Raw genomic sequence first — 24,406 nt, 5'->3', positions numbered from 1 at the left:
GACCATATTAAATCAGGCACATTGTGCCATATGAAGGAGAAGTTGAATTGTCATCCATGATACTCTTCTTCCACTGTCAGCATGCTTGGGCAAACTTGTCGGAAAATTCTCCCGAGGGAAGGTGTGTTGTCCAACTTGTAAAGCAGACACATCTATACCAGGCCTGGTCAACAATGTCCAGGGGCTGGCCAAAAACTTTGCCGTCCTGGAGATACTTGAAGGACTAGAGGAGTCTCTGAGGGGGTCATCTTCTGCTACTAACCAGGTGAGGAAAGAAATAACCACCAAGGAACAAATTTCAGTGCCTTGGGCAACAAAACTGCAGGAGAGAGCAGAGGTGTGGTCTTAACAGACGCACAAAGAAAACCTTCTTTTGGTATGTTTCCATAACAGCGTACCTGTTCACATCTGATTCAATCCTAATGTGGATTAGATCACACCAGTCATGTCATTTTTTAGCGAAGTAATGCTGCTGTGAGTGTAAGATACCAAGTTTGAACACATCTATTCCAAATGAATTTCATTGACAATCTAAAGTGTGTTCATTATGTATTTAATAGTGGTGGAAAACTTTTGTCTCTATCATCGGATGATGACACATTAAACATTCTGGTTGTTATGGGTACTGTCAATATGAAGTCCTGTCCTTTTCTGTCTTTTTATAAGGACTCATTTCTCCTCTTTGTCCAACGTTGTCTAGGTTACTCTGATTTGAAAAACTGTTAGACAGGGTATATGTGTATTTTAGGACCATGCTAGAGGTAAAGGCATTTTCTTCATCATGATATTCTCATAGTTTTAAGAATACACACTTTTTGTACTCTGTTTTCTGAATCCATGTACCATTTTGAAATAACAGGGAAATTTATCTAACACTAGCCAGTAAATCACACTTTATGATTCACTAGAATATGACAGTACCATTTTGTCAGAGCAAATTCTTCATGTATATTCCAATGATGGAGATCAAGTGAAAAAAGACAATATGGAAGATATGACAAATATGCTGGTAAGCCTTTGTAACCAGTTCTCATGAAAAAAAAAAAGAGAAAGAAAAAACAGTTTCGATTGTACACCATGTTCTGTTGTTCTTTGTTACGTTGCAGTTTGCACCATATATGCATGTTCAAAGAAATCCATGTGTTGTCATGAGGATTTAAAAAAAAAAATATGAAGAATAGAGGATGATATTTGCTAGTATCCTGTTATATTTTTCCCCACAAGCACTGCTTTGCAGGTAACCTTACCTCTACACAGAAAATGTATGCCTGTTTTTATATCTATGCTTTGGTTTCGCTTGAAACCCAGTAACAAGCCATTTACTTGCCTGTAGCAATCAAATGCACTTTCAAGGCCTGAAATTGAATTCGCATGCATTAGATATTGCTTCATCTGGCAAACTGCAGGCAGGCTTCTTGTTTGTCATGAACAATGTTTATTGTAAGGATGTGCACAAGAGCTGAATACCATATGCTGGTATTGATAAAACTGTATGACTTAGTTTAAAGGAATGGTATAGTTTTGGTTGAGATGGGGATTCAGGTTTAATTTTTTGGGAAGATTATAAAGAAAAAAAAATGAAACATCAAAGAGCATACAACTCTAAGAGATATTGAAAGTTTATTTGATAAAAATCAGTTTTTGATTAATGGCTGAGATATCCCAAAACTAAGCAAAGCAAAGTGGTCCTTACGGACCCATCTTTTATTTCATACCACTAATGTTTTTGGATATTTCAGCCATTTCAAAACCATTTTTTATCAAATAAACTTTTAATTCATCTTAAGAATGCATGTTCTTTTATATTTCATATATTAAGTGCTTTCTAAGTATCTCGCCAAAAGCTAACACCTGAATCCCCATCTCAACCAAAACTATACCATCCCTTTAACTAAATGCTCGTGGCCAAAACTAATGAACAGTAATTTCCTGCGCTGTATTTAAACAAACTACGTACTCTGGTGTTTAAGATGCCCACAGACAAATGGATCTAAGACATTCAAACACAATAGAGCAATTTAAAATACTATAGCAACATACTCCAGGAAGGTTGACAAGTTTCGTGAGTCAAAACATCCTTAACCAGTTGAGGATGAGTCCCGAGTATACTCCGGCAAGTGTCTATGGGAAATGCGTGTTGTAGCAAAATTAGCCCGTCCTAAACGGGTTCAACTTTAAATTCAGACTGGAAGTGATAAAGATATATATTTTTTAAGGCTTTAGATATCCAACTATATTTCGTATGTTTCAGCTAGATCACTTTACTTTTTTTTTTTCGTCAGTCAAGTTTTCTTAATTTCTTGTCACTGGTCACAAAGTCTCAAAAGTCACAATTTAACTTCAGGCATGATATTATTCCTCAGGTGCTTCTGTGCAATGAACATGAAAACGAGCCAAAGAAGGTCTACTGTCTGACTGACAGAGAAGTCATCTGCATCTATTGCCAGGTCTATGGCCAGCACAAAGGTCATGAGTGTCAGTTGGTCAGCCAAGTAGCAGCCAGTAATAGAGAGGTCAGTAGCTAAAACTGTCATTACATATATGTGACTGCCCAGCTCAAAACCCACGAATACAAGGTCACAAATTAGGATTCTCAGGAGGCGCGGTCAGACTGGCAAAAGGTCGAGAAGATTAAGTTTGCGATCTTTAAGATCTTGAAGTTTTGCCAGTGCGATCGCAAATTTCCCGCAAAACTTCTTGCAAAACTTTCCACTCCAACTAGGGATACTTCCCTCACCCACAACAAACTTCTCAATCTTTTTGTGGGTGGTGTCTTCGAAGCGTGAGGCCATTGTCTTGTACAGATGTGCATTGTTATGTCACAACTGCTAGCCATCGGAGGGCACGCTCTTTCTTCTTTCTTGTGCGCGTGCACCAATGACCCAAACTTCTTGATCCAAGTTTGGCTGCCAGTGTGACTGCACGACAAAAGATCACAAAGACTTTACAATGTTAAACCTCTTGATCTTTTGCCATTCTGACCGTATCTTGTGGTGGGCTGTGATAGTCATTTGAGGTGACTGACTCAAAGTCTTAAATTTTGTCTTACCTGTTAAGAGTAATCTTTTCTCTACCTACAGGCTACTGTCAATATTTGGTGGCTTAAAAAGTGAAAAAATGATATTTTTCTGGACCATGATTTTTTGGACAGGTGCTGCTTTCACTGTGAAATGAAATACATAATTTCCATTGATATTTCTACGCAGCAAATCTGAGTGACCCTAATCTTTAAATCATCTTTTCTACCTTTTCTATGAAATGGCTCCTTACAAGAGTCTGTTATTTCAATCACTTTTTGAATGTGTTAGAGTGGTCCAATTTTACCAAGTTATATCCCATTTTCTTTGCTCAAATTTTCCACTAATAAATGTTCTTGTTTTTTTAATGATTCAAAGCTTAGAGCTTACTTTTTAACTTTGTAGAAAACTTGAAGCCACATTGGCTGAAGTTTTGCAGGTTTTGAGCTGGGTGGTCACATATTGACTGTTTAGATAGCGCAAGAGATAAACATTAAAGCAGTAGCTACTTGAATGGGATGAAATGTTATGACTGAAAAGCCCCAAAATGCACGAGTGAAAGTCAGTGAAATATGACGTGCTTTGTAATGTTCTCTTGTGAAGTTTTCAACAAGGATATGTGTAGCATTTTCTTTATGGCCTTCCCCTAACTTGATTGTCCTGTAGATACAAAAGGGAAAGTTCCTTCAGAACAGTCTAGCTTGAATATAAACAGGAAAGGGAAGTACTTCACTATGTAGAATCACATCATGTGAAATTACCAGAGTTATTGTGTCAGTTGTGCATGTACTTAAAACCCTCATGGCCTGTAATGTGTGCATAAACTATTTTTCAAATATTTTATTAGTGTAGTGATATCTCCTTGTGTTGTATGTTGTAATGATGGACTAATTGTATAACTTTTAATGCTTGAGTATTTCTTCTTCTGGAACATGGTAATGCAGCTCATGTCATCCCAGTTGAGTACCGGTAATGTTAAAGATTGAGCCATGATAATGTTAATAAACAATGTTTTCTGTGACAGACAAAGCACTAATGATTTCATTCCCCCTGCATCTCAGGTTTTAGGTCAACTGCAAGATGACCTGTCATCTCAAAAATCAATCCTCCTCCCAGCTTTGAAACATTTACAAGATATTTCCAGTTCTGTCCAGCAGCAAGTGAGTTCCCATTATCACAATAATTGCTTTAACTAAAGTCTTTGTATATGTTTGTCAGCATATTATGTGACTGTAACAGAAATATCATAAATCACCTTCGCTTACCTCCGTCAATAGGTGAAACCTTTGGTTGGCAGAGGTTGTTTTTGGTTCCATATGTTTGTCTGTCTGTCTGTCTGCCTGTTTGTGTACAAGAAAGCCTGTGAACGAATGATCAGGTTTTCACCAGACTTGCAGAGTGTTTAAGAAACAATTGTGACCCGCGACAACGGTTTCAGGCAAAAGTCGGGAATTTTGAAAATTCATTTTTTGACTGAATCACATTGCCCATTTCCTAAGCTTTGCATTGATATAAAACACTTGTATTCTTCGGCACCATAAGTGGGCATAGAAAGGGAAATAAAATGCACTTTTTAAGTTGTTAGCCTGTCAAAATTGTGAGAAAACAGGCTTTGAAGATTCACCTCTTTCTCAAAGACAATGTCCGAGCGTCGATACGAGGGGAGAATCACCCATACGATGGTGCCAATCGATGTTAAGCTCCGCTTCTAGCAACCACATCGCCTTCTGATTGGCTCACTGAGAGAGTCAAATTTCTGGGGCACCTTCCTCGGAGCTTAGCGTATGGAGCCGAAAAACAATGCGTTTCGCTCAGGTTTGTTTACAGTACGTCTTTCAAGATGGCGAATACGATAATTGCACGTACAGTTTTATGGTGTACATGTACATGTGTATTTGGTGCACGCATTACGCAATGGCATCCACACACCATGACCGTGTGCATGTAACAGGAGCGATGGCGAGTCCACACATTTACAAATCACGTTTTCATTGTGGTTGATTTGTCTATATCATTGGCGACCCTTTTGAAGGCAGAAAATTGCTAGTGCTGGCAAGGGTCATGCTTCCTGTTTGTTTTGTTTTTACAAGACATGCATATGTTGCTTTGTTCGATGGTGCTAATTAAATTGAAACAAACAAACAAACAAACACGACTCGTTAGTTTGGTGCGATCTTGACGTGTAGTATTTGAATATAATTAGTCACATGTGACCGCTCCTTTCCTCTCATCTACTCGCCGTCTACTATACCTTCCATTGAGTCAGTCTGCTGTCATAATTTTTACTACATGTGCAAGTAGACAAATTTGAGAATATCTAGATTTCTTTTTGAACACACAGTTATGTCATGCTACATGATTTTTGTTTCACTTCCGTTGTCGAACATTGCGGTAGAATAGTTTGGATAGAAAGCCAAACGAAGAGCACGCACTACAGAGCGAACGTATATAAACCACTATAGCAAGAACAATGGAGCGTGAAATCGTGCACGCGTGGACAAAGCATTCCCCAAATGCTGCAACTGGTGTCTCCGAAAGCTGAATTATGTAAATGTATGCGACGCACCAGCCAATCGCATGCGAGACCCTGCGCTGTAGCAACGCTGGGGATATTGGCGCGGCGTTCGAAAGAAGCTCGATAGTGATGAGTGCGATCCAACATAGGGTGCTTAAAATTCCATTTTCGATAGGAAAAAGTTAGTCTTATGCTATGAAATTTAGTGTAGATGTAGAAAACATATCAAAGATTTGATTTCTGCAAAAAACCTAAATCGACAAAAATAATGATCAAAATCTTTGTACCCCGCCTAGGAGGGAATTTGCTCTTGCGACTTCTGCCTGAAACCGTTGTCATGGGTCACAATTTAATTTGGGGGTCATGAGATCAAAGGTCATAAAGGACATAAAATAACCTTAATCTCCCAATAACTCGACAATGAATTATCAGCTTTTTCACCAAATGTATTGTGTGGATGTTTCTATACTGCTCTATGTTTGTGTTGAAGATGCTGCCTACGAAATGGTGATGTTTTAATCACGGATGGTTGGCAGAGGTCTGCTCTCTTTCCATGCTTTTGGTGTTAATGAACACATGTAAAGTAATGCAGTTGAACATAGGATGTTGTGAAATTGACAGCTTACATTGGGAATTCTGAGTGTTTCATTCAAGCAAGTCCAGTTCAATGTTTTTTTGTTTTTTTGTCTTATTTGTTGTTTTTGCTATTGTGTCAGAAAGAGCCACTGAATTCTCATTATTTCTATGAGTGAGTCTGTGTATCTCTTAATTTGTATGTCTGTATGAAAGGAAACAGAAAAAAACAAACTGGTTTTGTTGACCAACTCTCATAATGGGGAATATTGTGCCTTACTTCATAACATGTACTTGTTTCAATTCTTACATACTGTACATCTACATATTTCTCTTGGATATTTCATCATCATACTATCCACTTAACTCTTTATGTGCCATGGTGGAAACCCCCTGTGTGCCGCGTTATTCTGAGACACGAAGGTAGTCATGCTTCGAGAAAGAATTCTGTTTGTCCAATGTGTATAACTACAATGTACTACAAATTTCTGTTAAGCTGGACATAATAGTGAGCAAAGTTAAAGGAATGCCAAACTTTACTTCCATATACAATGTACAGCTGTATAACAATTCTATTTTCAATTTTTCTTTTGAATTACCAGTTGCTACATTACTGTAAAGGCATGACTTTTGCACATAAAATAGTGACAGAAACTTAGAATGCACAAGCAAATCTAGTTGGGAACACTGCTTGATAGTCAATCACCACATAGAATGCAAGCCGTATGTGAGAGGAACAAAAGCGCGAGAAACGCTTTGATTGTACCGCGGGATTAGCGATTAATCGATCGGTTTTGGCGGCTTTGTTTGTTGAGCAGAATATGCGAAGTTGGCACGCCTTCGACTGAGCCGGACGTGCGAGCGTGGCACATAAAGAGTTAAAACAAATTTATAATGCTCAATATTTCAAATTCAATTAATTTTACCAATTTTGAAGAAAAATTAAACTGTAACAGAAAATGTCAATGGAAATTTCAATGACTCTTAGATTTATAATATTGCAACAAGCATGACTTTGTCAACTAGAAAAGCACTCTGAGAGCGCAGACCTCCGCCAGGCAAACTACTTTCCATCGTGATCTTGCTCGTCCTTTAATAGAGGTCAGTGATTTCCACCCACGTTGACTGAAAAATCGCCTGATTTCCCAATATAGAAGCCTTTGTTATGTCATAAACCCTCAGCAGTGCGGCGCCTCACCCCAGCAGAAACAAGAGCACGCACTTTAGTGCGCGCATGAAAATATAAAAAATGCGCAGCTTGAACTCCCTAGTTTACTAACCTTACCTGGCGAAATATCGAAAATCCTTCATAAAATCCGTGAAAATTCCCAGATCACCGCCAAAATTTAATCATTTGTTACTTGTGTCGTTCTCGACCTTTCCTGTAAGTTTCATCCAAATCTGTTGACTACTTTTTGAGTTATTTTGCACAAGGACAAACAAGCAAACCAATGGTAACGAAAACATAACCTCCTCCCTTGGCGGAAGTAATAAGAAGTTACACTTACATGCAGTTCAACAATGACTTGTTCAAGTTGGCCATTATTTAAAAAAAAGAGAGAGAGAAAGCATGGTTGAAGATGCATATAAAAATAGCTTTTGAAATATTAAACTTAATATTAAAACTTATACTGTTCATTAAAAGTTTATTGTTTTGCACTATCCTTGCAGTTATGAAAGAGTGTAGTTGCTTCAAGTTATCAACTGCTATCAACCCAAACATGATATTTATTGTTTTCTCGGGCACACCGAAGAGAGAGTTACTGTATAAGGGGAATGTCAACATCACCTCAGCATATTAGCATAAATAATGCACATAACAAGCATCAACTAGGAGGTGGAATCATGTGAAACTGTAAATGCTGATTTCAATTTGTTCTGTGTCCAATTTTGATGGAACTTGCACAACTGTTTTTCTTATTATACCCCCGCCAAACGAAGTTTGAAGGGGGTATATAGGAATCAGCGGACGGTCGGGCGGTCGGTCGGTCGGGCGGTCGGTCCGTTGCAAATCTTGCGTCGCGAACTACTTCCTCAGTTTTCAACCGATTTCCATAAAACTTGGCACAGATGTGTGCCTTGGGTTGTAGATGTGCAAGACGTATTTTTTGACAGTACCCAAAAGTACGTTGCCATGGTAACGGCATAGTATGGGCAAAAATGGGTACAAATCTTGCGTCGCGAACTCCTCCCACAGTTTTTGATCAATTTTTATAAAATTAGGTACAGATGTTCATCTGAATATGTTAATGTGCAAGACACATATTTCCGCAGTGGCAAAAAGTGCGTTGCCATGGTAAGGGCATGTTATTGGTAAAATATAGGGCAAAATGCTTCATTTCAAAACTGCTTCATCAGTGTTCTTCCAATTCTCATGGAATTCATATTGAATGTTTGTCTTAGGATATAGGTCAGCATGACACATTTCTTGACAGTGACAAAAAGTATGTTGCCATGGTAACAGCTCACATATTATGAGCCAAAATGATGGAAAATTTTGTGTTGCAAACTACTTCCTCAGTTTTTGCCCAATTTCCATGAAACTTGGTACAGATGTGTGCCTGTGGTTGTAGATGTGCAAGACGCATTTTTTGACAGTACCCGAAAGTACGTTGCCATGGTAACGGCATATTAATGGCAGAAGATCAAGGAAAGATCTTGCGGATTTAACTACTTCCTCAGTTTTTTGACCAAAGCTTATGAAATGTGGCACACACCTTGATCTTGGTGGGAAGATGTGGAAGACATATTTTTCGGACGTGTCGGAAGCTGCGTTGCCATGGTAACGGCATATAAATGGCAGAAGATCAAGGAAAGATCTTGTGGATTGAACTACTTCCTCTGTATTCGACTGAAGCTCATGAAATGTGGCACACACATTGGTCTTGGTGACGTGTCGGAAGCTGTGTTGCCATGGTAACGGCATATTAATGGCGGAAGATCAAGGAAAGATCTTGTGGATTGAACTACTTCCTCAGTTTTTGACAAAAGCTTATGAAATGTGGCACACACAATAGTCTTGGTGGTAAGATGTGCAAGACATATTTTTCGGACGTGTCGGAAGCTGCGTTGCCGTGGTAACGGCATTTAAATGGCAGAAGATCAAGGAAAGATCATTCCTTGGGTAAGACTGTCGTCACGGGGCGGGGGTATTAATCACCTTAAGTGATATTTTTTGATTTGATTGGATAAACTTTGGGTCAACTTTAACATGATTGGACCTGCACTTTAAGCAACTGTTTAATTTTCAAAACATTTTGATGACCATGTCGTCGGTTGAGAATGATGGGCGTTAAGTTGTCACTAAACCCATAGTGTTCGAGACAACTTAACGCCCTTCTCATTCTCAACAGACGATGTGATCTACTTGACATTGTATTATCCTACATCACACAATTTTATGTCCCATTATTTAAAGCACCCCAAATGTGATATCACAAAAATGTGCATGAATCAACATAACAAGGGATATGAATCTGAAAGCCTGCCAGTAACCATTTAGAGAAGATCAGAAAGACCGAAAGAAAAAGAAAGTCTGTAGAGGACTATCCATTTAGATACCGGACACACATGAAAGAGGCTTTTGACAAAGACAAAAACATATTATAAGAGGTATGAGCTGTCCTGTAACTCAAAACCTAATTGCAAAATGCTGCTGGTACTCATTATTCATTTTGATCATGAAAGTGAAAGTTTAGTGCTGCTTAAAAATAAGTGTGTCATATGCTTCTCATGTGATAAATGGGTTTCTTTTTTTTTTCTGCAGCATCATCATGTGCAGATGGAAGTATTGTGATCTAGGTTAAAATTTTCCATGAGTTCATGGGCTACATTCACATATTCCTGAATGGGAATAGTGTAATTAAATTGAATGTCTTGAATAAAACTGCTGGTAATTTGTATTTGTCATCACATGAAATTTATTTCATCTTGGAGTTTAAAATTTGCTCCAATATCTCATAGACACCTTTGATTAGGTTAATGTTGATCTAGCTGACTATCAGACTTTGGTTTCAAGCATGTGTTTGTATGCTTTGCTGTTGAAAGTAATTGTCTATTCCCTGGGTAAACCCCCTGATATCATCATGCAAGGGAGTACTGTATAAAGAACTGTTCAATGAGGGCTTACTTTGATTGATGTCCCTTATCTCACTTCCTCATATTCCTTAACTTCCTGCTTGGTCCTCTCTTTGTTTCCTGTCATATTCATTTTATTCTTTAAATGAACAGGAAGTTGATGTTTCTGTCTTCACAGGGATAAAATAAAAACAAAACACTGCATTATGCTGTGCTTTATGTATATTAGAATCTTTTTCTTTAGTTTTGTGCTCTGTTTTTGTGGTTAGATATTCAATATTCAGCATTATCATTTCATAGTAGTGAGTTGATAATATCATTCTCATTCATTTGTTGTTCATATATCAGCATTTGATTCCACAGACAATGTTTGTCAAACTACAGTGTTATTCATTGAGTAATTAATCTAATTTCTTCCTTCATTCCCCCTGATATGTATTGCCCTTGATGATGTTATATGTATTTAATGGAAGAGGAAAGAATCTGGCTGCAGAAAGGAGTGAAAAATTAGAAATGGGTTAATAAAAATAGAAGAAGGCATAACTTTGATAGATAGCTGTTTTTCCAAAGCTTACAATAGATCACACATCAGGGGCCATATTCTTAGGGCTAATTAAGTGTCTGATTAGCACTTAATTACTGAACTGGTATTCTGAGAGCATGATTAAGTAGGGGATATATTAACTACCATAGCAACAAGCATTTTGGCGGGAAAGACTTACGCGTTTGCGCATGTGCACCTCTGAGAGGACTTAATCACAGAGTTAATTACAATCGGTATTCTGAGGGTGTAATTAAGTATGAAAGTTAATGGAAAACTTAATGATACCAAAGAGTGTCATTAACTACTCCCATATCACGCATTACAGCGTGTTTTCTCTGCCACAACGATGCTTACAGTCTTCGGTAACCAAGGAGCGGTTATCATGGTATCCGTAAAATTCAGAGAAAAAAAAGGAATATAGCCGATCTTCGAGGAATTTTTTCATTTTATGTGAACAAAGAGATGGAGATCTTCACGTGCGTAGGTGAGGGGTTGTAATCAAATACCGGAGTGTGCGCACGGAGCTCTTTGGTTGAAATTACAGGGGGCGTGGAGGAGAGCACATTGAGGGCATATTTGCGCGCGTAATCGTCATTTTGGCTTCTAACAACACGTCTGATTGGATGGAATAACAATTAGACGGGAGGAACCTATGTAAGATAATTATAGGGGACTTAATCATACCTTAATTACATCCTCAGAATACCGATTATGCCCATGATTAAGGGTCTATTAACTTCTCGACTTAATTACAAAGTTAATCACATACTTAATTACGACCTCAGAATACCACCCCTGCACATCAACAGTCACTTGGCATACCATACTATTGGGACACTAATGGGGTGTTGCAAGAAAGTTGCAATCAATTACAAGTAATTGCTAATTTTGAAACAACCATTCTGATTGGCTCAGGGTCTGCCCTATTAAGAAGACATGCATGCAGCAATGATTTTGATTGGCCAATGACAATCAGTTGCAAGTTGCAATTGATTGCAACTTTCTTGCAACAACCCATTAGATTGATGACAGGAACATATCAATATTGGGGGGGGGGGATGCCAGGTATTATATATCAAACAGTTTGATTGTATTAACAGTATGCATAAATATGCAAATTACTCAAGAAAAAAATATCAGTGTTCAGTTGGTAAATAACTAGGGATTTAATCTGCTCAAAAGTAAATCACATAAATTGAAATGGAGGTGACTGACTTACATCGTAGCTTGTCAACCTGTGTTGGGAAGTCTACGTCCAATTTATGACAGGACATATTTAGGGTAAAACTCATCCATGGGTAGGGCCTACTGATGAAGACATTAGGGAGTTTTCGCAAGCACGACACAGCTGAGATTTGAGCGTGCCGTGTGCAAAATTTGGTTCTGCGCATGATCAAATCCGAGAAAACGAGTACGGTATTCGGCCAAAATAGCTTGCGGTCCCGATGCAGCTGGGCAGGAGTGAGCCAACCAGCCAATCAGCAATCTTGTTCCCACGCCTCCATCCTAACAGGAAAGCAAAACTGCCTATATAAGGGGACGGGAGTCCAAGTACGGGGACTGTCACAGGTGATTGCTTCCACGTATTCTCGGTCTTCCCGTTGTGTAGTGAAAACTCCCTAGTATCGATGGGCATGGCCTTCTGATGAAGACAGCATCGATGGGCAGGGCTCAGGGTTCACACAGACAACACACATGGGAACCTTTGAGCTGAGAAGTGGGCAACGTACTCCTCAGGCATCATGCAGGCCCTATTGGGCTAAGAAGACTAGGAATCCTCTACGCAGGGGCAACTGAAGAGGAGGAAAAACTCTGATGTTTATCAGCTGCAATACCTTTACACTAATTCCTGCTCCAAAAAAAAAATGGCAAGGAAAAAAATTATTTTCCCTCAATAGCTAGAGCATCAACTGTTCAGGTGAATTAAGAAATATATATATTGTTCCTCCGAAGAAGGCAAAAATTTCTCTCTCTCTCACTCTCTCCTATCTCTCTTTTGATGACAGTCCTGAAATCGATTGTTGCTGTGACAAGAGCAAAACCTTGCTGTCCTGACAAATGACAAAATCAGCTTTTCCACTGCCAGTCATCGTGCACATTGTACTGTACCCAATCCCATATGTATCTCCGACAAATAATCCATTCCACCGTGATTTACGGAGAGCCTCCAATCCAAATGTGTGAAAGCGGTTAAGCGGTACGTGCATCCTCTTTGCACGTTCTACTACACAATGTGCCAAGGAACAGTGTCTACTATGCGCATGCGCTACCGAATAATGTGAAATACTGATCAAGAGGAGGTACTGTATAATGTATAAATAGTGCGGGTGGGGTATTGCTTTGGGAGAACAGCATTGTTTGAATAATAATCAATCAATTTTTTCACGTTTACTCTTGTGTCATATAAGTAGAACTTTATTTGCCAGGTTTGTTTTTTTCCTACTTAAAAAGAGGCATCTGAATGGGGTCAGCAAACAAGATAATCTGAGCTCAGCCGTGATTGCTTTGTACATCTGTATACAAGTTTTATAGCAAAATATGCGCACACTACATTGAAAAAAAAATGGCAATTTTAACTGCGATACACACAGTTTTTATACAAAAGGAAAACTGATAATACAAGAAACTCCAATCTTTTTCTCAGTCATTATTGGAGGAAGCATACAAATAAACATGAACATGAACAGTGCCATCTACATTTCAATAACCTGACAGTGTACAGGGTGTTCCATGAAGGGGAAAATTACATACTGGCGGGTGCAATTTCGAGATTGTAACTAATGGAACAGCACCATGTACCGGTACATACAATTGTATCAACGACATCAAGTAAAAACTGTGTATTTCTACACGTGTTGCTTTTAGAGGGCAGTTCTGTCACGCTACGTGGCTTGGATTTGTGCAATTATTCTCCTCAAAACAGTGCATTTTTCATAAAATAGAGTGACTAGCTGTTTTCATGGATGCATCTTCTTTTTTTAATCCTTTGAGCTACCTTAATAGACGATTATATCATTTTCTGTGAATTTGCACTAAATCAGCACCTTTGCAGATGATTATACTCCCCCTCCATAAAGGAAGCGTGCATTGCAACATTGATCATTTTGTGAAATATTTTCTTGTAAACTTCATTTCACACTTTGGTATTATTCTAGTTGATTGATCTGAATGTCCACATCATTTTATTTTATTTTTCTTGCTAAGCAGGTGTATACCGGTATATATTTTGCGGAAAGGGAAACAAGGGTATTTTGGCATTTTTGAAATTGCTGTTGAAACATCTCGTACACTTTTAATGAATTTTGTTTATTTTTCACAAACACTCAAACGCGCAAGCACAATTAGAAATCTTGAACAGTTCAGGGGATGAGGAGGGCAGTTGATGGGGTAATCCCCCAGCAACTCTCCTTTTCCATCTCTCATATCTTCCTTATGCCATTATCTGGACACCATATACGATTACTACGTCTATAGGTGGCGCTGTTCATCCTGTCGGTCTTGTGGGCCTTCTTTTTCTGAGTGTCGGTCTCGTGAGCCTCTTTTGCCTAGTGTCGGTCTTGCGAGCTTTGTTTGCCTTGTGTCGATCTCATGGGCTTTGTTTGCATAGTGTCAGTCTCGTGAGCCATTTGTGTGTAGTGTTGAACTCATGGGCTGTATAACTTGTGGGCTTATTTTACTTGATGTCGAACTCGTGGGCTGTATAACTAGTGGGCTGTATGACTCGTGGGCTGTATGACTTGTAAGCTGTATGACTTGTGGTCTGTATGACTCGTGGGTGTCGGTCTCGTGACGTGCACCCGGTAGGTGGCTTATTAGGGGGATGCAAATATACAGCAAAGATATCGAGTAAAATCTTTTGAAATACTTTGCCTGAATTTTAGTGTCATTTTAGCTGTCAGTCTTAAAAGTTTTATATTGCTTATTATGGCATATTACTTTTTTCAACTGCTCATCTAGGCACCTTTATTACATTGTACAATGTAGGTCTTGTTGGAAATGAATCATAGCCGATTGAGGCTTTGGTAGTAACGAGTCACATGCCTGAGTGATGCGTTGTTGAAGGGAAATGGTTATGTCCGGTAGTGCCTGCTTTGTATGCAAGGTAATGAGAGCCATTTTTGTGCCCGATGTGTGCATTCATCTTTCTTATTCTTAGATACTACATTTGTATGTCTGTTATTGCACTTCATATAATTCTTGTGACAGCTATTCCTCTCAGGCTTTGATGCATATTTTCTGGTAGGAAAACCAGTCACTTTTTTTTTTTTATGGGGGGGGGGAATCTACAATCATATGTGTATGTTTGTATGTATACAATAAGATTTGAATATCTGAAGTGAAAGTTTCTGTACTCTGTGCTTAAAACCCCGGTCACACAGCGCATTACGGCTTAATCACGGCCAAAACACATCAAAAAGTGGTCTCCCGTGAAGCAGACGATGTTGTTCACGTTGATGTCGAGTTTAAGACAAGCTACGGTCGATTTATAGACATGGCAGGACGTGGGGAAAAATCTGAACAATGTCGGACGCGGAAAAAAGTTTTGAACTGCTCAAAATTTTATTCCGCGGACAACCAAGGGCGGCACACGTGGTAAAGACGTCCAACACACGTGAAACACACATGATAATCCGTGTTCCGGCAGTAATTAAAACTTGGGGAAAGGCGGTAAAGACGCGAAAGTTTAGTGGTTTAGCGGTCTGTCAAGGGCAGAGCACGGTGATCTGACGCGTGTTACGCGTTAGTATCACGGGAAATAGCGTGTGTTTAGCGGCTTATCGCTGACAAATGGATTTTTCCGCGTACACACACGTGGCTGGACGTGGTTAGCCATGCTTAGGCAGTGCTTCAGCAGTGGAACAGCCGCCAACGGCCGTACCCCGTACAAAGCACGGCCAAACCAAAATAGACCAAAAAATTACCACTTACGACCACGTCCACCAGATTTTCATAGCTTTTTGTGCGTGATTTGGACGTGGAGTGCTGTGTGATCGGGGCTTAAACTATGAAGTTACATAGACCACATTTCTGTGGTCTTGTGCTGTGTCTTTAAATTTGTTTTTATGCCTCCGCCACGAAGTGGTGCCAGAGGCATTATGTTTTCAGGTTGTCCGTCTGTCCGTCCGTCCGTCCGTGTGTCGTAGCGTCCATCCGTCCGTCCTTCCGTCCGTCCTTCCGTCCGTCTGTCCATCTGTCCTTCCATCCATCCGTCCTTCCGTCCATTCGTAATGAATTTTGTGGACAGCGTAACTAAAAAACCTTTTGAGGTATCCCAATGAAACTTGGCATGTATGGGGGTGAAGTTGTGCCTATCAACTTTTGGGTGCACATGCTCAAGGTCAAAGGTCAAGGTCAAATACATAAAATTTCACTATTTCCACCATATCTGTGCAATGCCTGAAGATATTTTCTTGAAACTTAGTGTAACATGTATTACCCAATTAAGATTCTCTGGCGAAAGTTTGGGGTCATGAGGTCAAAGGTCAAAGGTCAAAAGGTCAAGTAAAAATATTAAAACTTTACTTTTTTCTCCGTACCTTGGAAATTGTTCAAGGTATCTTCATGGAACATACATGTTCTGACTGGCAGTGATTATCTAGACAATTTAGGGTTCATGGGGTCAAAGGTCAGGGGTCAAAGGTCAAGGGCAACACTTCAAAATTTTACTATTTCCCTCATGTCAATGCAATGCCAGCAGGATTTTTTTTTTTACACTTGGTGTATTCACATAACCTAAAAAAGATTCTCTGGAAAGTTTTTTCTTTTTCTTTTTTTTTTTGCCTCAAAGGTCAAAAGGTCAAAGATCAAGTGAAAGCGCTAAACTAACTTTTTCCTCCATATCTCAAGTGGCTCGAGCAAGTTATCTTGAAACTTACTACATATTTTTTGCATGTTCTGCCTGACAGTGATTATCTTATGAATTTTGGGGTCAAAGGCCAGATGAAAATGGTAACAATTTACTATTCAATACGGAAATTGCACTTTTTCTCCATACCTTGAAAATTACTCAATGCATAAACGTATGAAAGGTTCAAAGTCAAGTTAAAGTCCTCAAATCCCCAAATACATGCTCTCCTATTCATCCAATTAAACCTAGGTCAAGGAAGGTGAATATTCAGCACATTTGTAACAAACTTGTCATTTTGATATTTTGCCAATTTTGTGAAAATGTAATCACACATTGTCCACATGTATCGTCTAGACCTAATAGGAGAATCATGCATTATGGCAGAAGCATAGTATTTCTAGTTCAGATTATTATCATTTCAAAGGATTGAGTTTATCATTCTCATTCATTTGACTCTTTTGTTCTATAAATGTTATAGATAGTGATTATTGAATTACACTATTACCAGTAATCATGATTGATTACTTGATTTCTTCCTTCATTCTTCTTTAAATGCTTTATTTATATTTACTTGGAGATTGGAAGAATCTATCTGCAGAAGGAAACAAAACTTGAAATCGGGTGTAAAGAAAAAATAATAATTATTTACATTATTTTGGTAGATGTACTGTTTTTGTGCCAACTAGTTTATTAAATTTCCACGGTAGGAGGAGCATATTGTTCGGGAAATCCGGCATCACTTTGAGATGTTGAGGAGGAAGCTTTGTCGCCGAGAGAAGGAGGTTATCGGAAAGCTGAAGGCCTTGACATCAGGCAAAGTTTTGCTCTTGCGTGAACAATGCAGGTGAATTTTGGGGTGATGCTCATTGGTACAAAGGTAGCTCTATCAATGAGTTTTGTTTTTTTCTTTAATAACGTAGCATGTGTTAAATTGAATGTGAAATTGAGTAAAATATATTCTGAAATGGTCCAAGATTTGCTTTGGGCAGAACAGCACTGTTTGCATAAGGCCATAAACAATTTTGTCATGTTTACCCTTGTTTCATGTACAATCAAGTAGAACTTTATTTGCCAGGCATGTTGACAATGGTCGCATATTCTACCTTTTTATGCGTGCGTGTGTGTGTGTGTATGTGTGTCTTTCATATCCTGTGTCTTGAACATAATGGCACAATATCCTGAATATATCGTGTCAGGACAAAATTGATTAGGCCTTGAATAGAGAAAGTGAACAATTTTCCTGTTAATGAATAGATTGGAGAGTGACATGTGTAACCAATGTGGCCAAATCATTCAACATCACATGACAAAGATAAATACACTTCTACTTCAGTATTCCAGTGGTAGCCATTTGAATGCAAACTTATTAGTGTTAGTATGACTTTGTATTTTCCAGCATAGCTCTCTTCATTTGACCCCCCCCCCCTTGTTTGTACATAATAGGTGTATTATCTGATGTCATGATGTGTTCTTCTCTGTTATTGATTTTGTATGATTCATTATCAAAATGTCGTGTGATGAAATCTTTTAATTGACTGTTTAGTACAAAGTTCCCCCCCCATAAAAAAAGAAGGTTAAAGGTACTAGCCCACATTTGTAAACCTGCAGCAATTGGTCTCATAGTTAGCATGGAGTTTGGGTATGATTGCAGTAACACCTGTGCAAAATTTCGTTCCAATTAGTCCATTACTTTCATAAAAATAAATGAAAATGCACCGTATGCATGCGTATAACGCTCGCTAGCTCCGGTCCACGTACGTACTACGTGCATGCGATACATGTGTAAGTTACATGTACGTACTAGTAGCTAGCCCCGGAGACCGCGCCGCAAGGCGCGGTCCTGGCGGCTACCTCGCAGCTGAGCGGGAGCAAAAATCACTGCCACATTCATGGCGACTTCACAAATAAAGCACGGCTTAATTTCTATTATAAACACAGTGACAATTAATACATTACCTTTTCGACTTGGTTTTTCTCACCCATTTATCTAGAAACTGCAAAATTTTCTACATTTTTTTAGGAGTAATAAGCGGCCTGGCCTAGTGCAACAGTGGAGAGACTTGCTGCTATATCCATTAGTACGCATTACGCATGCTGTGCGCCTGTGCAAGTGATTGTGAGTTTCAGTGAGCATCGGTGAGCTGAAGATATTCGCGTTATAAGACAACATTTTCTGCATCATAAGCAATGAAATGCATCAAACAGTCGCTGAAATTAATCATTTAGGTTTAATCGACCCATGTAAGTATTCCTAGTAGTTTTTGTTGAAAAATTAAGGAAATATAGCGCCGAAACGGCACCCGTTTTGTACAACTCCTCGATCTGAATGCGAAAACGGCACAGCCCCAACGCTGCACGTTGGGGCTGGTCGCAGTTAGTACGTAGCTAGCCCGCGCTCGTAATTAGATTTTGGGTCGGGTTTACCCGGTTTGAAAGTTGATTTTAAAACAATGATTTTCTCTCTTTTATCGAATGGTATAGACAAAGAGCAACAGGTGAGGTATGTTACTGTTATAACTTGTACTTGAAGTCATATTGGACCTGTTTTATGCAGTTTTGATTTTCGTGGGTTTGCAAATGTGGGCTAGTACCTTTAAGAGGGGTTATTTTGTTTTCCCCATAATTTGTGAATATGGGTTTTGAATGTTTACTGTTCAATGACCATACACTTGATCTCCTTCCTTTCAACCTTCTTTTTTATGCCTCCGCCACGAAGTGGTGCCGGAGGCATTATGTTTTAGGGTTGTCCGTCCGTCCGTCTGTCCTTCCGTCTGTCCGTCCTTCCGTCCGTCCGTAATGAATTTTGTGGACAAGGTAACTATCAAAACCTGTTGAGGTATCCTAACGAAACTTGGCATGTATGTGTATTAGGGGGTGATGTTGTCCCTATCAACTTTTGGGTGCACATGGTCAAGGTCAAAGGTCAAAAGGTCAAGGTCAAATACATAAAATTTTACTATTTCCACCATATCTATTGAATGCCAGAAGATATTTTCTTGAAACTCAGTGTATACATGAATTACCCAATTAAAATTCTCTGGTGAAAGTTTGGGTCATGAGGTCAAAGGTCAAAGGTCAAAAGGTCAGGGTCAAATACATAAAATTTTGCTATTTCCACCATATCTATTGAATGCCTGATGATATTTTCTTGAAACTTAGTGTATACATGTATTACCCAATTAAGATTCTCTGGTGAAAGTTTGGGTCAAAGGTCAAAGGTCAAAGGTCAAAAGGTCAGGGTCAAATACAGAAAATTTCACTATTTCCACCATATCTATTGAATGCCTGAAGATATTTTCTTGAAACTTAGTGTATACAGGAATTACCCAATTAAAATTCTCTGGTGAAAGTTTGGGTCATGAGGTCAAAGGTCAAAGGTCAAAAGGTCAGGGTCAAATACATAAAATTTCGCTATTTCCACCATATCTATTGAATGCCTGATGATATTTTCTTGAAACTTAGTGTATACATGTATTACCCAATTAAAATTCTCTGGTGAAAGTTTGGGTCAAAGGTCAAAGGTCAAAGGTCAAAAGGTCAGGGTCAAATACAGAAAATTTCACTATTTCCACCATATCTATTGAATGCCTGAAGATATTTTCTTGAAACTTAGTGTATACATGTATTACCCAATTAAAATTCTCTGGTGAAAGTTTGGGTCATGAGGTCAAAGGTCAAAGGTCAAAAGGTCAAGTAAAAATATTAAAACTTCTTTTTTTCTCTCCGTACCTTGGAAAATTGTTCAAGGTATCTTCATGGAACATAGTATATACATGTACTGATTGGAAGTGATTTTCTAGAGAATGTAGGGTTCATGGGGTCAAAGGTTAGGGGTCAAAGGTCAAGTGCAACACTTCAAAATTTTACCATTTCCCTCATATTTATGCAATGCCAGCAGGGTTATTTTTTTTTACACTTGGTGTATGCATGTGTAACCTAATAGAAATTCTCTGGAAAGTTTTTTTTTAACTTCTTTTATTGCCTCAAAGGTCAAAAAGTCAAAGATCAAGTGAAAGTGCTGAACTAACTTTTTCCTTCATATCTCGGAAGTGGCTCAAGTTATCTTGAAACTAAGTACATATTAAGCATGTTCTACCTGAAAGTGACTATCTTATGAATTTTAGGGTCAAGGGCCAGATGAAAATGGTAACAATTTACTATTCAATTCAGAAATTGCACTTTTTCTCCACACCTGTACCTTGAAAATTACTCAATGCCTAAATGTATGAATGGGTCAAAGTCAAGTTAAAGTCCTTAAATCCCTAGATACATGATCTCCTATTCATCCAATTAAACCTAGGTCAAGGAAGGTGAACATTCAACACATTTGTGACAAACTTGTCATTTCAATATTTTGCCAATTTTGTGAAAATGTAATCACACATTGTCCACATGTACTATCTAGACCTATTGGGAAAATCATGCATTATGGCGGAGGCATGCCAGTCGCCAAAGCGACATTTCTAGTTTTTTTTTTATAAATGGTGGTTCCTGTATTTATTCACATTGGTTGCTAGGCATATTGGAGGGCTGTTGGATCGAGCTGAACAATTGCAGAGTTCCTGTCAGACACACATTTCTGGGCCAGACTATGAAATTGTGCAGAAAATGGATTTGATGAAGGTAAGGGCAAACTTGGGTGCAATGATGTTTGAATCTTTTTTACCATTCCAGGACATATTCAATCAGACCATTACCCCAAAGTTTCTGATTATCAAACAGTAGGCTTATTTTTGAGCCAAAAAGAGTTGATTTGAAATCATTGAAAGAGGTATTTTAAGGAATGTGAAAAATTTGACAAGATTATCATTTTGATCATTATTATATCAGTGATCATTTGCTATGTATAAATGTAATGAAGGTAGAACATTAAAGGTAGCTGCTCATCTAATCGGTTGATTTTTCATTCGCTTTCATGTGGAACTGACATGAAATGAAACACAGGAAAGACCTGAAATGTATCAGGTTACGAAGGAGATTTGGTATTGCATTGAGATATTTGAGGTTGGTAAACAGACACAATTTTGTGAGCAATGTTAAAGCTAATATTTTTTTTTCTTACTAATAGTGCTTGAGATACAGCAGTAGGTAGATATAGCAACATGTATCAAGCTATGTAGAACTAACAGCAAAAATACAGTGTAGTTATGATCTGTGCAACAATTGAACATTTTCTATTGGAGATGAGTATATAGGAGTTCGGTATTTGTACTTGTGTGAAATATGTAGATTCAACAGTTATTAAAGATCTCTGTTATGTTTGTCCTCTATCACACTCTCTGTCTTTCCATGTTTCCGTGTTGCTCTGTCTGCAAAACTGATACCACCACATCTTTACTTCCGGGTTCCTTGAATGAAATTGAAACCGGGCAGCATCAATTTCAAAGCCTGACATCAGAGCTAGCTGCTCACAACTTCTCTCCGTGCACAAAGGGCGGCATCGCGTGTCAACTACCAAGGACTCTAGAGGATGCCATAGCTGCTCACGCAAAAATTGAAGAGACCGATGATGTACAAAAATTCAGTCTGTTCGGTAATGTGCAGAAGCTGCATGATGTCATTTTTTTCTTTATCTACAATCCACTTATCAATAATACATTTCATTCATTAGTGGACTGTATATTTGTTCCCAATTTTTCTGACTGCTGGAATCAGCTCAGAAATACATAGTATAATGAGGCCCAGAGCATCAGATAGAGTGCATTAAAAAAAAATTGTATAGTATACACCATTGTAAAAGCAAGTCTAATATTTTGTGAATAGAGACTTCCTGACAGTTTTGTGAAATTGAATCTTGGAGTACAGCGACGAATGCAACATGTATGTGTGTGCATGCATGTCTCATAATTTCAAAGTCAGAATTAATAATTTTGCATGTCGTTAAATGTGTGAATAGCACCTGACTCATGAAATTCGCAAAGATAAAAACCTTGAGAAACATGGGATATACACTACATAGAATATTCCTTCACTCCAGATCCATTGGTTTAGTTGTGCATTCCTACATAATAGTATGTACATGTAGTGATATGGCTGTCAAAAACACCCAGATCGTCCCCTCCCCCCCCCCCCCCCCCACTTCCTGGTAGAATTACCTGCAAAATATGACATGAGCTTAAGCAAATCAGTGGTTTTGTGTGTATTTCTTCAAGGCTGCTATTATAACAGTAAACCAAGAATATCTTTGATGTAACCTGTGATTTGCCCTATACAGCCAATCCTGAAGATGGTGATGGGGGCAGTCCAGTTGGATGCCAACATCAAGGTGGATCCCCTCTGTCATCTGGTTGTCAGGGACGACGGCACGGCCACCCCTCTGTCAGGTAATCCTCAGCTACCTTTGAAACATTTCTACAGCAAGTTCATACATAGCTGTACGAAAAAAAAGTTTCTTGATGTATAGTATGACTATTGTGACTACAGGGGCAAGTTCCAGGAGATAGACCAGTTGATATGAAATGGAAAAAGCTTGTGGAATCTCATCACTACGTATTTTCTTGTGATGAAATCTTTGTATTGAATTGAAGTGGCCATGAGATAACCATGGGATATTGCAATTGTTGTTGTTGTTGTTTTTTTTTTGTAATTAAACAGGCCAAGACAACGTCTCCAGAGGCCTGATGTAATCATATTCGACAACGTTGGTGACCTGGACGAGATTGATCCATCTGTGTGCAGAGTGCGCCCTCTATGTCCATGCCACCACAGTGGCCGAGGGAGGAGCAATCTGTACGTTCATAGTGAAAGACACGGCCACAGAGAAAGAGGATCAAGCCGGACTGAGGAAGGTCTGATGACTATTCTTTTTTAACATGCAGCAAGTTGCAACAATCATACACATTGAAAGATAATGCTTGATAGGCTGTATTATTCTTGATTTATGTGTGTTGTTGGCTTGTTTCGTTCTAACACTAGGGAGACATTGCTAACACTACAAGACAACGCATTTAGGAAAACAGAATTGTCTCATTCAGTAAGCTTTCAGTATGCTGTATCCAGACAGTCCTGCACAACTTTCGTATTTATTTACATTGCTTGTAAATGTCAATTTAATGCCTATTTAGTAAATCTGAACTGATAGTGCTTCCCTTGAGCCTTGACTAAGGCGATTGTCTGTACACTTGCAGTATCTCCATTTTGGATGCAACAAAGGCATAAATAGCTGATACATTTTTTTTTACTCTCACAGATATCTTCCATAATGTTAGTGACAGCAGTGACTCTAGTTCAACCGTGGCCAGCCCTGATTTCAGCGACTTCAGTGACGTTGACCTGGATCTCCCACTGAGGTCGGCCTGGTCGAATCGTGATGGGTGGTCGTCTTCGACGCCAAACACCACTTTTGCAGAGCCTCACCAGAGCGGAGAAATTGGAGGAGCCACTGCTGTCAGAGTGTCTTCGAGGGAGGTCGTCGCAGAGATGGACCAGGGTCAGGGTGCAGAGGATGGAGGTGAGGGAGCAATAGGAGGTCAGGAGTCATCATCTTCGTCGTCATCATCATCAGGTGAGATGATTTGTTGTATGTCTGTATTCCAAACATTCATTTTTATTCAGGTGAGAGTTCCTTCAATTTGTCTCCCCCACATATGAAATTTGTTAAGATGGCAACTGCTGATCTGTAATTGTAACAAACATGTCGGAAAAGAGAGGGAGACAAATTGAAGAAACTCATACCTGAACCTTCACCCCTCTGAATATCTTGCTTTCATTCATTTTTAGTTTTGTTTCATTTTTGCCACTGTTGTGCAGTGCAATGTTTTGCTTGTCCATGTCCTACTGCATCTGTCAGATTCTGGAGACATCATGTCATTGTGGTAAAGTTATGAAGCTTC

General features: G+C 38.9%; 1 protein-coding gene across 1 annotated transcript in view; it reads left to right on the top strand.

Annotated features, from left to right (window-relative positions):
* The window catches only part of LOC139717789 (uncharacterized), a 48,409-nt gene that overhangs the window by 19,909 nt on the left and 4,094 nt on the right, over positions 1-24,406 (top strand). Inside the window, exons 3-10 of the mRNA XM_071629289.1 lie at positions 81-265; positions 2,364-2,513; positions 4,079-4,177; positions 17,282-17,418; positions 21,092-21,197; positions 22,789-22,892; positions 23,169-23,362; positions 23,764-24,078. Of these exons, the coding sequence (XP_071485390.1) occupies positions 81-265; positions 2,364-2,513; positions 4,079-4,177; positions 17,282-17,418; positions 21,092-21,197; positions 22,789-22,892; positions 23,169-23,362; positions 23,764-24,078 (1,290 nt within the window). The remainder of the gene's footprint in view (positions 1-80; positions 266-2,363; positions 2,514-4,078; positions 4,178-17,281; positions 17,419-21,091; positions 21,198-22,788; positions 22,893-23,168; positions 23,363-23,763; positions 24,079-24,406) is intronic.

Source organism: Diadema antillarum, unplaced genomic scaffold, assembly GCF_040938485.1.
Source record: "Diadema antillarum isolate AM-2024a unplaced genomic scaffold, OU_Dant_1.0 scf00000082, whole genome shotgun sequence".
Classification (NCBI taxonomy): domain Eukaryota; kingdom Metazoa; phylum Echinodermata; class Echinoidea; order Diadematoida; family Diadematidae; genus Diadema; species Diadema antillarum.
This window is presented reverse-complemented; position numbering and strand designations above follow the sequence as displayed.